We start from the raw sequence: 14491 nt of genomic DNA, 5'->3' as shown, positions 1-14491 counted from the left end.
TCTCGGAGGACAAGCAGGGCTTCAGTTTAATGTTACATCTGCAAGATAGCACTCCCTCAGTCCTGCTGTGGGATGTCACAATTTTTGAATTCATTCCTGGGATGTGGACATTGCTGCCTGGGCCAGAATTTTATTAACCATCCTAATTATACAGCAGATAGTGAAGTGTCAGCTCAAATCTGCTCTTAATACTCTGTGTGGCCTAAGTAGGGTTTTGTCTAACTGCAGCATAACATCTGCATTTCTATACTCCTGCCTAATAGATATGAAGGCCAGCATTCCATTAGCTGCCTCGACTAATTTCTACACTTGCTTACAGCATTTTAAAAAGCTATGCACCTGAAACCCCAAATGTAATGTCATCATTGAGCCGTTAATGAGTATTGTGAATAATTCAGGGACTAACACAGATCCGTTCAGAACACCACTAATCACATACTGTCTATTTGAGTACCTACCCTTTATTCCAATTCTGTGTTTGTTGCCAGTCAACCAATTCCTCAGTTCCACGCGTTTCTACCTTTAGCTCACAGTGTCTTGTGTGGAACTTTATCAAAAGCCATTTGGAAGTCCGTATAAACAACATCCATTGACTTAACTCTTCCATTACCTTTGTTATTTCCCTCAACAATTGACAGTGGTTTCATGGTTATCATCAGACACTTAATTCCAAGTTTTTTAATTGAATTCAGTTTCCAACATCATCTGGAGTAGGATTCAAGCTCAGGTCCCCAGAACATTCCACTTAGTCTCTGGATTTACAGGCTATTGTGGTCAGTTCACTTGCCAAGTTGGTTCGTTGTTCCACAGACCTTTCATTACTCTGGGTATCATTGTCACTGCAGCCTCCGATGAAGCACTATTGTGTTTTCCTGCCAGTCATTTAAACTCGTGTCCATTGAGCTGGATTACCTTCCTTCCGGTTTTCCTTCACAATGGAATGTATACGGGGTCTAGCTCTGTGTTTATTGAAGTACCTCTTCCTAGTGGACTACCAGGCTTCTCGGAATTCCCATGCTTGTCTCTTGCCTGACCCAGGATACTGGTGTTGTCCCAATCGAATTGATGGTTCTTGTTATCCATGTGGATGAAATGAGTGAGCATTGGTCTTGTCTTTTTGTTGCCAGTTGATGTTTGTGTACCCTTGTACTGTGTTCAATGTAGTGTTTGTTGCAGTCTTTGCAGGGAATGTTGCACATGACGTTGGCCCGACCCATAGTGGGCAGTCGGTCTTTGGTCCGGGTGAACGCTTGTGGTAGGGTTGATGTGGATTTGTGTGCTACTCTGATGCCCAGTCTTTGGTCAATCCAGATGTGATCCTGATGTAAAGTAGCGTGATGAGTGTGTCGGGGCGTGTGATATCTTCCTGGTGTCGTTTGTGTGGTAGGCATCTTCTGACCCAGTTTTTTTGAGTGCCTGTTGTCTTTGAATACTTGAAAAGGTGCTCTTCTTCTCCTTGGCATAGCTCTGTGCTGCTGCAGAGCATTGTTGCCCATTCAAATAATGTTTTCACACAACTTAGTTTGTGCGTGCAGTTGAAATTCAGTACTTGGTCAGTGTATGTGGCTTTCCTGTGTACTTTTATTATGATTTCCCCGTTGGTTCTGCATTCCACCATGACGTCCAAGAATGGGAGCTGTTTGTCCTTCTCCTCTAATGAATCTGATCCAAATGAGGGTATTGTTTATTAATTTGTGTGTCTCCTCTAGTTTGGTCCGTTTAATAATGATGGAGGTGTCGTCCACGTAGCGTATCCGTAGTTTTGGTTGGGTTAGCGGACGTGCCATACTTTCAAGTCTCTGCTTTACCACTTCAGCTGTTAGTGCGGAGATAGGTGATCCCATGGGTCTCCAGTCGATCTGTTCATGTATTTGGCCATTAAGGGTAAAAGCAGCACAGAACTTCACCAAAAAGAAGAGTACCTCTTCCAAGAATTCAAAGACAATGGATACCCCTCGCTCTTTCTCTGTTTCACTATCAAAAATGCAGAACTTTAGAATTCTGTGCATTAAATCTCCTGAAAAACATCCCAGAGACACTGACTTGCAGAAATGTTCCATACATCATATAGAAACGATTAATGTCTAATCCATTTCTGAAAGATCAATCTTTGTCATTAAATGCAGATATAAACCTGAAAGTAGCAGCTCAAAGTGTGACCATCCTGTTCTTCTGAAAAGGTAAACAAAAACATTTAATTTGGAAAATTGTGCAGAGTTCTCTGACACAAAGGGTCATGGTGGTAAAGATGTACCTGTGTTACATCTTGTTCCCCTGCTGTGGTTTCTAGAATTATCATAAAATGTTCGTTGAATGCAAAATATTTGTCCTTGGACTGGTTTTTAAAATATTAGAGTGAATTACTGCATGGTCAAAGCATGTTGTCATGCTAAAAATAATCACAAGTGTATTTTTCAGGGTTTACTTTAACAAGTTCTGCTCATTTTCATAAAGAACTATTAGACGTAAATGCAGTGTCTAAAGCTGCAAGTGTAAGCAGAAATGGTACATCATTTGTGCTTTTAAAATCCGAGATGATGTGATATTTGAGCTGAAAACAATTAATGAGCAAAGCACTTAATTTCTGAAATCTGAGGAGTACTAATCCTATTAGCAAATTCTCAGCTGTTCTTTCACTGCTCTCAAAGCACATTGAAAGAATGCCGTCAATACAAATCATGTTCTCTGAACATCCTTGGCCTTTTTAAGACGGCCCATCCGAGCAAGACTCGATGTCTGGCATCTGCTTCGGTACAAAGCCCTTCTCCACCATCACGTGGAGGTTTTGCTGACCATTATTACCCAAATGCACATGATTACCCAAAATTGCTTTTACACAGACCCATCTTCAAGCATGCTCCTATCTGCATGTAAGCAAATAGAGCTTGGGTCAGTTGCCTTTATTCCAAATCACATTGCCAGTAAAGTTATTCAATGTTAGAAAACACTGAACATAATGGAAAATGTGGTAGCTTTCTGACTTCTGTTTTTGTGCCCAGTGTTTAACTGCTGTCATACATGCCTTTCATTCAGATTGTACGATATCTTTATGGTTTGTCATACGTGCAAGTGGACTGTGATTTGTATCTTTTCATCCTGTGGACTTGACACAGTTGAACAGAATATCAGTCATGATCTCCCCCCCCCGCCCCCCCCCCCACCGCATCCCAAAACCAGCCCAGTTCGTCCCCTCCCCCCACTGCATCTCACAACCATTCCAGCTCATCCCCTCCCCCCACTGCATCCCAAAACCAGTCCAACCTGCCTCTGCCTCCCTAACCTGTTCTTCCTCTCACCCATCCCTTCCTCCCACCCCAAGCTGCACCTCCATTTCCTACCTACTAACCTCATCTCACCTCCTTGACCTGTCCTTTTTCCTTGCCTGACCTATCCCCTCCCTACCTCCCCACCTATACTGTCCTCTCCACCTATCATCTTTTCTCTCCATCTTCAGTCCGCCTCCCCCTCTCTCCCTATTTATTCCAGAACCCTCACCCCATCCCCCTCTCTGATGACGGGTCTAGGCCCGAAACGTCAGCTTTTGTGCTCCTGAGATGCTGCTTGGCCTGCTGTGTTCATCCACCTTCACACTTTATTATCAGTCATGATCTGTTGTCTTTATTTTTTTTGTAGCCCTGAAGAAGAAGAGTCGTCTTCATCCAGCGATGAAGATGATGAAGAAAGAAGATTAAATGATGAACTAATTGGTAAAATTGTCTGTGTAGAGTGTGCAAATGGAGACAAAAGGAAGACCTCACGGTACCCAGCTCTGGTGAGTATTGAACTTTTGCTTTTAAGGCTGGAGCCAGTTCAAATATGCAGATTTGTAATGAGGAACATTGTAAACCACAGCAAAGTTTGTACCATGTTACTGTCACATGGTATAGAAACAGATAAAGGAACTTGACCTGTGTTGTTCATGAGGGCTAGATTTTCATTAAATTAAACCAAGTAGCTGAAATATTGGTATGACATAAAACTCTTAAATAAATTTCACTGAACTTATTTTCAACAATATTTCCAATCAAATGTAGTAATATATTGTAAATGAACCAATGTCTACACACCATTTCAGGTTATTGAGAGTAAAACACTTCTCTGTGATGTTTATATGTGCAAGGTTATTGTTTTTATTTGATATTCTGTCAGTTCACATTATTTTCTTCCAAATGCAACTGGCAAGAAAATCTTTTTTTTCTAATTTTGTTTTGCCCCTGAAGGTAATTTCTCCAGACTGCAGCGATGAAGTCACAGTGAAAAAGGACAGTGTATTGGTCCGCTCTTTCAAGGATGGCAAATTGTGAGTACCTCCATAATCTACGCTGCTGAATACTGAAACTGATCAAAACATTTTTGCAACATGAGGCTAATCCCAAAATACAGCCCTGTTAATAATACAAAGATTTCCATTGTGAAGCATATCTGTCCTGTGTTATGCTGATTTTAAGATAAGGTAAAGTTGTTATCGTCTTACCAGAGAGAGAGAGATGACTGGCTGTGGTTTAACCCTTCGGGTCACCACGCCTCCGATGAAGCGACAGCTTTAGAACCACTGTCTTTCATGGTAATCTCAGCTGGTGCAGGAATTGAAGCCACACTGTTGGTGTCATTCTGCTGATTGAGGGTCAAAGGAATTGTGTATGTGTCTGCCTGTGTATCGACCTGGGAGAGGCAGGAGCATATCATAATTCAGCACTAAACCAGCCCAGAAGTGTGTGATTTGTACAATGGGCTTTGAATTGAGGTAACTTCACAAATGAGTTGAAAACAAACCAAGACCTAATCTATATGCAGTATGAACTTCAACTATAAAATAAAAAACAGAATATGCGGACTGTATCAGGCAGGATTTTCTGAATGAGAAAACGGGTTAATGTTTTAGGCAGAGACTTTTCAAGTGATAATATTGCTCTTCAATTGCAACATAGTGCAGCAAGTGCGCAAAGGCAAAACGCATGAACAGCAAATGCAGATTGAGCCCTTCTGCTCTAACCGTAGGGCATTGACAGTACAGCATAATAGTCCACCATTAATTCAGTTTGTTGGGAGAATTAAATCTTTGTGATAAGCCATAACTTAATTGTTATTATCATATTTAGAATTTTTAGGTGCCAGAAATATTTAGTTAAAAGATTTGATTTTCCATTCTGGATTTTCTGGTGATGTTGTAATAGGGTAGTCATGATTCTGCATTGGTTAGAAATATTCAGATGTTACAACACAGGCCATTCAGCCCAACCAGTCCTTGTCAGCATCTGTTCTTCACACGAGCAAGTGGTTCAAGTCATATTTACCCATCCTGCTCTCATATACCTTCAAACCTTTTCCTTCATTCACCTATACAATCTAAAAGCTTTCTTCCTCAACCACTAACTAGACAACAGTACTCCACTCACAACTAAGTGTGATGATGTTTCTCCCATTCTCCTGTTAAATCTTATATTTAATCTTATATCTATGGCTCCTTATTCAAAATCTCTCTTCCCCTGAAAATAGTCTTATTTTATTTTGACCCATGTATTTATAATTTCCCACAACAGGCTATGTCCTTCTGAAATTCTGTTCATTCTCTAAAACCTCAATAGTGTCCTAATTGCGTAGCAACCACATGATATGGTCAAATTGAGATTTTAGTAAGATTTTACCTGAGTGCATCCTGATTTCTTACATTTTGTTCCAGAAGTTGTGTATCATAGAAGTTTTATTTTACTGGTGAGTATACTTTTTCACCTCCACTGCTCTGCACACAGCATATTTTTCCACATCTATGCTGATAACACCCATATCTGTGTCTCAGCCATCTCTCTTGACCTTTGTCCTGTTTGCAAGTTGTCAAGTTGATTGTTTTACATTGAGTACTGGATGAGCAGAATTTGCCTTGTGACAAAGTACAAGGGAGACTAAATCAATTGTCTGTGCCACCTGTCATATATGACATTTTTTAGCTAATGTTTCCATCCTTCCCACTGATTTAATATCGGATGCTGAACCAGATTGTTCACAATCTTGATGTCATGTTTAATTCCAATTACTGGTCAACCTAATTCTACCTTAATAAAGTTACCCATCTGTTACTGAAACCCTTATTGGTGCCTTTTTAAACTTCTACATTTGGTCATTCCAATGCTCCCTTGACTGGCATTTCATTTTTCAACCCCGTAAACTTAAGCTCGTCCAGACATCATCTGTTGGTACCCTAGCTCTTCACCATCAGTATTCACTGACCTATAATGCCTCCTGATCTGAAAGTATAAATTTTAAAATTCTTATCCTGGTTTTCAGTATATCCGTCAGTTTCTCCAACACCAGATTTCTGTGCATTGCCAATTCTGACCTTTTTGTGGGTCCATGATTTTAATTACAGCACCACTGCTGGTGGAGCTAGTGGCTACTGGGATTTTAAGGGCTGGCATTCTATCACTAAACCTCCATGTCCTTTTCTTTCCACCTTTTATGAAAGTCCTTAAATTTTAGTTTGACCAGACTTGTAGCCTCTGACCTAATATTGTTTTGTGTCTTGATCTCAGATTTTGTTTGATAATGCTCCTGTGAAGTGCCTTAATTACTTTACTTGATTAAAAAATGCTGTATAAATACATTATTATTAATGCTGAGTTTCATCTCCATAATTTTTAGCTTGTTTTCCGACTTGATAATATTCCTTCATGGATTATTTTGTTCTTCAAAAGGATTAAATGTATGATTGTTTTAATCCTGCATCCAACACATAGATAGAGACAACAAACCGAATTAGCCGAACAACCTAAACCTTAAGGACACCACTACCCACTTCCAACCACTCTGAAAACTGTTCATAGCTCTGATTCTGTTCACTGCCTTATGACTGATTTGCCGTCCCTTTATCCTTTGTGAATTTCATTTCCTGTGTTGTTTGACAGTAGCGTCACATGTGCATCCTGCCAAGCCAGTATCAATGATTCCCACCACAAACTTTGTTCCCTTGCCATTGATTCGATCAACACATTTCACTAAGTGGCAGAAGATAAAGCACTGTTTAAGGAAGAATCTAGTCATAAACTTCCCTAGTTAGAATTTTACTTCCGGCACCACAAACTCTAATTCCGCTTACTATTCTTGTTCCCCATTTTAATACACCTCACTCTCACCCAGTTATCTCTTAACATTATTACCATCGCCTGTTTCCCAGCTATATTTGGTCTTAGACATCCCTGCCAGACCCTACTAGACACATTTTCCTTTTTCTTTAAAGCAAACAAAACAAAAATGCAAAATGTCAGCATACAAAATTATGACTTTCTATATTCATTTTTCTTTCCTCCCATACATAAGAGTTCCTAGAATCCTTCCAGCATTCCTTTAGATTTTTGGAAGGCCGTTGCTTCCTTTGTAAAATAATCAGATGGCTGACCGCATGTTGCGTTTTGGAGATTTTTCCATTCCCCAGCATTTGTTTTAAAACTGCAATATTGATTGTTGGCCTTTTCTTCATTCACACATTGTACTGTATCCTTCCTGAGTTGTTGTTATTAATATCGCGCTCAATGAATATTGCTGCTGATTCCCCCTTTTTTATTAGAATTTCTTCGAATAATTTCACAAATAAAAATTCCATTTCTATCACTTTTCTGATATTTCTAGCTTCCTAAGTTAAAGAGCAACATTTACCTTGCTCTCCCAAAAGAAAAACTATAACCATTCCTGCATCAGGGGCATTTACATAAGGAGCATCATTAAAATCAGCAGTTTTTTTATTACTGGTATCTCCCAGTGATGAAAATTTTAAAATGTTCTTTTTTCAGTTTTTGCAGTGGTTTGTTTGCTGAAATCTTTCTCCTTTGGATTTTTCATTGACATGCTCAACTCCTGAGCTCAATACTGGCATCTGGCCTTTTTGGGTGCCAAATCAATTCAGCAGTCCAATTTGACTTCACAATTCCTCCATTTCAGTTTTGGATGATACTGCATCTTTCTGTAAGATTCTACCTTAACCAACTGCAATGGGCGAACAATTTCTGAATAAGATTAATGCTGTGTGACACTTGATCCATTCTTCATGCTTTACAATCCCATGCACTGAAAGCATAATTCCAAATTAAGCTGGCCTTCAGGAACTGTTAAATCCTTTTATAACCATGTTTTTAAATTCACTGCTTCCACTCCACAAAAAAAGCATCCACAGGAATCACAAGGATGCCAGAAATTTGACCCCCATGGTGCCAGTAAAGCACAGCAACTTTTTTGTTTTCAGCTGGAGATAGACTAGTCTTAATAAACTTAGTAAGAAGTACTAAATTCCACAAACGTCATTTCAACTGTATGTGCATTTATTTACCTTCCAGAAAATGCCTGTTGCATTTAGTGTGCCTTTTAGAGGGCAAAGAAACATTTTCTCCTTTGAGTTAATTTGCTGCACAACTGCAGCTTTAACATCACTTGATGTACATTCCAAGTGTTTGTGATTAACAAAGCCAAGAAAATCTTAAAAATTGTTTTTCCTGGCACCACTAAATCTGTTGTTCTGTCTTGATTTCCCCCAGGCCTCACTCCAAGTTTTGCTTGAAAAACCACCTTTCACTATATTTGCTTTGGCCTCAAGTCCTGTCCGGAAACATGTTTTCCATGAATATCCACTTCTGTGAAAAGGCAGGTTGTCTCCTTTCAGCACTTCTGTATACACACACATTCTTTCCAGCTCTGTAACTCTTGCTGTTTGGCAGTCTTAATGAGCTTGTTATCTCATTTGTTTGTAGCCAGTAGGACAGCTACTCAGTTCTGAGGAAGCAAAACATTTAACACTGATTTCTCTCCACAAATGCTGCCTGACCTCCTGAGCCTTTCCAACAATTTCTGTTTTTGTTTTGGAATTCTGCTCCTGTTGATTTCCAGGCCTTTGCTATATTTCTTGATCTTGCCTTCTCTCTTCTCTGTCCTTTCCATAGAATTCACAGAATAGAAACCTTCAGTGTGGAAACAAGCCATTCAGTCCAACAAGTCCAGACTGACCCCCCCGCAACCCCCCAAAGAGCATTCCACCCAGACCCAGTACATTCAACCCAGACCCAGTACATTCAACCAATAATATTTCCATTGGTCTTCCTTGCTGTACTCAGAATCGTTATGTTTCTCAATAAAAACCGGAAAACTGCAGATGCTTTTAATCAGGAACATAAGCGAAAGTTGCTGGAAAAGCTCAGCAGGTCTGGCAGCATCTGTGAAGAAAAAATCGAAGTTAACATTTTGGGTCCAGTGACCCTGGAGGGCAAGGTCCCTGTGGAAGGCGGACAAGGGAGGGGAGGGGAGGAGAATATGTGCCTGGAGGTGGCAGAAATGCTGCTTGATCTTCTGGATGTGGATGCTGGTTGGTTGGTTGATTAGGACAAGGGGAACCCTATCGTTTTTTGTGGGAGGGAAGAGGGGGTTGAGAATGGAAGTGTGGGAGATGGGTTGGACCCAGTTGAGGGACCTGTCGACAACAGTGCCAGGGAATCCTTGGCTGAGGAAGAAGGTGGACATTTCAGAGGCTCCTTTGTCAAAGTTGACCTCATTTGGACATATGCAACGGAGATGGAGGGACTGAAAGAATGGGATGGAGCCTTTACAGGAATCAGTGTGTGAGAATGTGTAGTCCAGGTAACTGTGAGCGTCAGTGAGTTTACAATGGATATTTGTGGCCAGTCTAGCCCCAGAAATGGAAACAGATGTCAAGGAGGGGAAGGGAAGAGTCAGAGGTAGACTAGGTGAAAGTGAGGACAGGTAGAAATTGGAAGCGAAATCAATTTAAATTTTCTAATTCCGGACGAGAGAGGGAAGCAGCACCGATGATATCATTGATATTTTGGAGAAAGAGTTGTTGGTGGGGGCCAGAATAGCACTGGAAAAAGGAATGTTCCATGTACCCCATGAAGAGACAGGCATAACTAGGGCCCTTGCGGGTACCCATGGCCATCCTTCTTACCTGAAGAAAATGAGAGGAGTTAAAAGAGAAGTTGTTGAGGGTGAGGACGAGCTCAGCCAAGCAGAGGAGAGTGGTGGTTGGGGGTGACAGTTCAGGCCTTTGCTCCAGGAAGAAGCGGAAAGTTCTGAGACCATCTGGTGGAGAATGGACGTGTAAAAGGACTGCACATCCATGGTAAAGAGGACGCGGCTGGAACCTTAATACTGCAAGTTTTGAAACTGGTGTAAAGCATGAGGGAAATCACAGATGTACGTAGACAGGGCTTGGACTCGGAGAAAAGACTGAGTCAAGGTAGGAAGAGATTAATTCTGTCAGGGAGGAGTGGGCTGAAGCAATGGGTGTGCCCAGACACTCCAGTTTGTGGATTTTTGGAAAGAGGTAGAAGTGAGCTGTGCAGGCTGGAGGACTAGCAGCTTGGAAGCAGTGGGGGATGTCACCAGATGAAATGAGATCCGTTACCATAGTTCATACAGTGGCATGATGCCTCATGGTTTGGTGATGGTCCAGGGGAAGATAGGAGGTATCTGAGAGCTGGTGCTCAGCCTCTGCATTGTAGAGATCAGTACGCTCGACTACAACAGCACCATCCTTAACAGCAGGTGTAATAACAAAGTCAGGGTTAGAATGGAGTGCAGTCAGTTTGGAGGGAGATATAACAAAGTATGGAGCTGGATGAACACAGCAGGCCAAACAACATCTTAGAAGCACAAAATCTGACGTTTCGGGCCGAGACCCTTCATCAGAAAAGGTCTAGGTCCGAAACGTTAGCTTTTGTGCTCCTCTGATGGTGCTTGGCCTGCTGTGTTCCTCCAGCTCCATACTTTGTTATCTCAGATTCTCCAGCATCTGCGGTTCCCGTTATTTCTTGGACGGAGATATGTTGGATTTGGTGTGGAGGTGGGGCAGAGAAATTGAGACGATCAATATCACATCAACAGTTCTGAGTGAACAGACCAAGTGCAGGTAAGAGGAGGGGTCCAGATGGAGGGAGAGTGTTGGAACTGTGTGAAGGAGTCTGTGGGATGGGGTAAGACTCTTGCCCAAAGAAATGGGAACAGAGACGAAGACAGCGGAAGAAGAGTTCGATGTCATGTCGTGCCTGAGGCTCGTTAAGGGAGTGACGCTGGGGAATAAGGCTTAGGCCTTTGCTGAGTGTAGTTATGTTTCTCCACTGACTAACCCTCTCTGGTAAATATTTGATTTTACTATCCACTTTTGGTAATTGTTCTTTGGGGCTGATAGTCTGATGATGACAAGGCAATCGGCTTCATCGTTTGATCATCAGAACTGGTCAGTCCTTCAACTGACAAGCCGGCAATCACAAAAATCTTTGATCCTCATGTCTAGGCAACAAATGATCATGAGAGAGACATAGAACCAAATCAGATCAACCTCCCTATCACTGTATACACAACATAGAAAAATTTAAACCATTCAATAACTCTCAATTGTTCCTAACTAGACTTTGAGAATAACACATACCAGACAACAGGTTGATAGATAAAATGAATAATTTTGTGAATAATATAGTACCTTTATCTCATTCTATAACTTTGCTCTGCTGATCTGATGCCTGTGTTTTCAACCCAATCTTCATTGATTCTAGTATCCACTCTCATGTAGGACGACACAGTTTAAGGAATAAATCAGAAAAAAAATTAAAGGACATCAACTGGCCTTTTCAATAAGTAGTTTTCCTGATCCATAATATCATGGGCACATAGGATTGTATCTTGCTTGATTTTTGAACATATCGGTCAATGCAAAAGCTTCCAGCAGGCTCAGAGGAATATTCATTTACTTCTTATGACTGAAATTCTATTCTCCAAACTTTCAATAAATTGATAGGAGAACAACCATGGAGCCAGCAAATCACCACCTTGTAGTTATGGTGGCTACGATCTTTCTGATAATAAAAAATATAATTGTTAGACTGACACCTGTTAACTTTGAGCATTACGCCTCTCTGAAGTCAACGTTTATACCGTACTTCGAACAAAAATCAACTGGTAATTAACCTCTAGGCCTGGCTTTGTAAACAAGCATCAGTTTGTTTGCTCCCTTTTTTTCTGAAAGAGCAAGCTGTTGCTGACAGCCTAAAAGTCACCTTCAGCTCTCAGTTCCAAAATAAAAATAATAATAAAAATAGAATGAGATCCCATCAGAGATACCTAGTTCCTCACTACTTTCTTTTTAACACTGAGTCTGCAAATTTCTAGTCCAGATCCAGTAACCTTGAAGAGAGGCACCAGAGATTTCAGGTACAATGTTGCGCAATTATTGATTTTTCATCCTTTACCAACAAACCTTTCACAGCATCTCCACTCTTTGTAAGTCCCTTTCTTTTACAATAAATCATGCCCCCTTGTTTTGAAACTGGCTTGTTGAATTCTTTCTAATATTTCAGCTTTAAAGAGAGCTGTTCTGCCTCAGATAATGTGCTCAAATGCTCTGAAAGCATAGAGCCAATTGTAGTCACTTTGCAAACTGGAGCCTGATCATTTATCACTAATGGAACTTAAGATCTGTTAGATCTTGTAGAAACCCTATCCTTTCTCTTTCTTGTTCTTGCTTTCACACGTCATTGGTACTGAACCAACTCCCTTCCTGCCACGCCGCCACCACCACCACTCCCAGTTCCGCATTCTGCCTGGGATCGATGTTAGCCACAACAGCTTTTCACTGGATGCTACATCTGTGCCCATGAATTCATTGATTGTGACTATTTTAAAAAGAGTACTATTTTGTTGTAATGACTTTAATATTTTACCATTCCAAAACTTGAAACTGCCTGAATTTTTAAATTCTTTCATTTTGTTCCAACCCTTTTTATTCAGTCAATCTAGGCATCATTTTAGCCAGTGTATTCACACACCATTGGGATGCATCCACTGTCTGATACTGCACAATTCTACCACCAACTGATTCGTCGTAAATGATTCAGACTTGAATGTAGTGGTTGATCACTAAGTTCATAGATGATGTGAAAATTGTTTGGGTGGTAGACCGTGAGAAAGATTACAAGAGGATGCAAATATGCTGGTCAAATGGGCTGATCAGTGGCAAATGGGATTTAAGCCAGATAAGAGTGAAGTGATGTATGAGACAAGGGAATATTTGCTGAACGCTAAGACTCTGGGGAACACTGAGGATCAGAGCGACTTTGGTATGCATATTCACTGGCCCCTTAAGGTAGCAGGACGGGAAGTTAATGTGATAAAGAAATCACATGGGATACTCTGCTGTAAAAGCTGAGACATCAAGCTTAAAAGCAGGGACATGATGCTGGAACATTATCAAATATTAATTAGCTAACATATTGTGGAATTCACTTTACGGGAGGGTGTCTTTGCACCCAGAGGAGGTGCAGAGTAGATTTACCAGGATGTTGCCCAGGCTGGAGAATATAAGAGAGATTGGATAGATTGGGGTGATTTCCCTTGGAGCAGAGCGTGCTGAGTGGGTCATGGTTGAGATATATAAAATAATGTGGATCTGAATCCAGGTCTTCTGGTCCAGAGGTAAAGACACTACCACTGCATCACGAGTCCCTCTCCACATTTTCACACCTCTGAATAAAGATGCCATCTAAATTCCATACTACTGAATACAGTAATTATTGTGTTTATACTCATGGCAGTATGTTTGGTTTTCAATTGACAAGCAAGTTGATGCAACATAGCCACATGAATGGATTCTATTTCATTGTGTGAAGCATTAATGGGCATCCAAATCATATTTGACTCTGAGTTATTTCCGTACCTCAGCATGTGAATGCACTTCTGGTTCTGTTGCCTCAACATCAGAGCTCTAATTGACTTGTTGCAGGGTGGCTGTACCCAGGAAGGACATTGCAGAATTTAACACCGAGATGGCCTCTAAATATGATGCAGCAATGAAAGAAGGTGAAAAGAATTTTATTTTGTTATGCTAAACTAATAGGCAAAATACTAGTTGATGTTGTTTCATTTGTTCTGACGTAGAAAATCAATGTGTTAAAACTTAGTGAAAACACAGGTAATTTGCAAATAATCCTAGAATTGTGATGGGAAATGGCTACAGGAACATGGTAACAGATGTCGGCCATTCAGTTATTCCAGTCAGTTTGCTATTCAGTGAGGTCATGGTTGGTCCGAATCTTAACTCCCATCTGATCTCATTGACTCTGAATGTTACTCGCTGTCCATATTGATTTTTTTTAAAAAAATGAATTTAACTGAAGCACTTCGGTAGAGAGATTGCACCTGTTCCTCGGTGATGTGTGGATCTACGCCACAATGGTCGCTAACATGAATGTAGCTGTCTATATTTCTCCATCAACCTTAAACTTAGTGAGCCCTGGGTGCTGAATTACTCTTGTCTTTATTACGGTTGCAATTACCAGTTTTTCATAGAATGTTACGGTCATCCCTCTGTCTTTTGGGTGAAATGTCAAACTAAGGACCCATCTGCTGCCTTGTATGTGTATATAAACAATCCCATGGAACTATTTTGAATGAGAATGGAAGAGTTATCCCTCACTTGACATCACAAAAGAATTACAGTGCTATTTGT

At 40.7% G+C, this 14491-nt stretch overlaps 1 protein-coding gene across 3 annotated transcripts in view; it reads left to right on the top strand.

The window, feature by feature from the left end:
* arid4b (AT-rich interaction domain 4B) overlaps nucleotides 1–14491 on the top strand; it is a 189830-nt gene that overhangs the window by 74715 nt on the left and 100624 nt on the right. For all 3 annotated transcript variants that reach the window (XM_048531756.2, XM_048531758.2, XM_048531759.2), the window contains 4 exons: nucleotides 2127–2180; nucleotides 3634–3772; nucleotides 4221–4300; nucleotides 13766–13842. In XM_048531756.2, the coding sequence (XP_048387713.2) occupies nucleotides 2127–2180; nucleotides 3634–3772; nucleotides 4221–4300; nucleotides 13766–13842 (350 nt within the window). The remainder of the gene's footprint in view (nucleotides 1–2126; nucleotides 2181–3633; nucleotides 3773–4220; nucleotides 4301–13765; nucleotides 13843–14491) is intronic.

This window comes from Stegostoma tigrinum, chromosome 4 (genome assembly GCF_030684315.1).
Source record: "Stegostoma tigrinum isolate sSteTig4 chromosome 4, sSteTig4.hap1, whole genome shotgun sequence".
In the NCBI taxonomy this organism is placed as follows: domain Eukaryota; kingdom Metazoa; phylum Chordata; class Chondrichthyes; order Orectolobiformes; family Stegostomatidae; genus Stegostoma; species Stegostoma tigrinum.
Note: the sequence above shows the minus strand (reverse complement) of the source record. Positions and strands in the feature narration are given on the sequence as shown.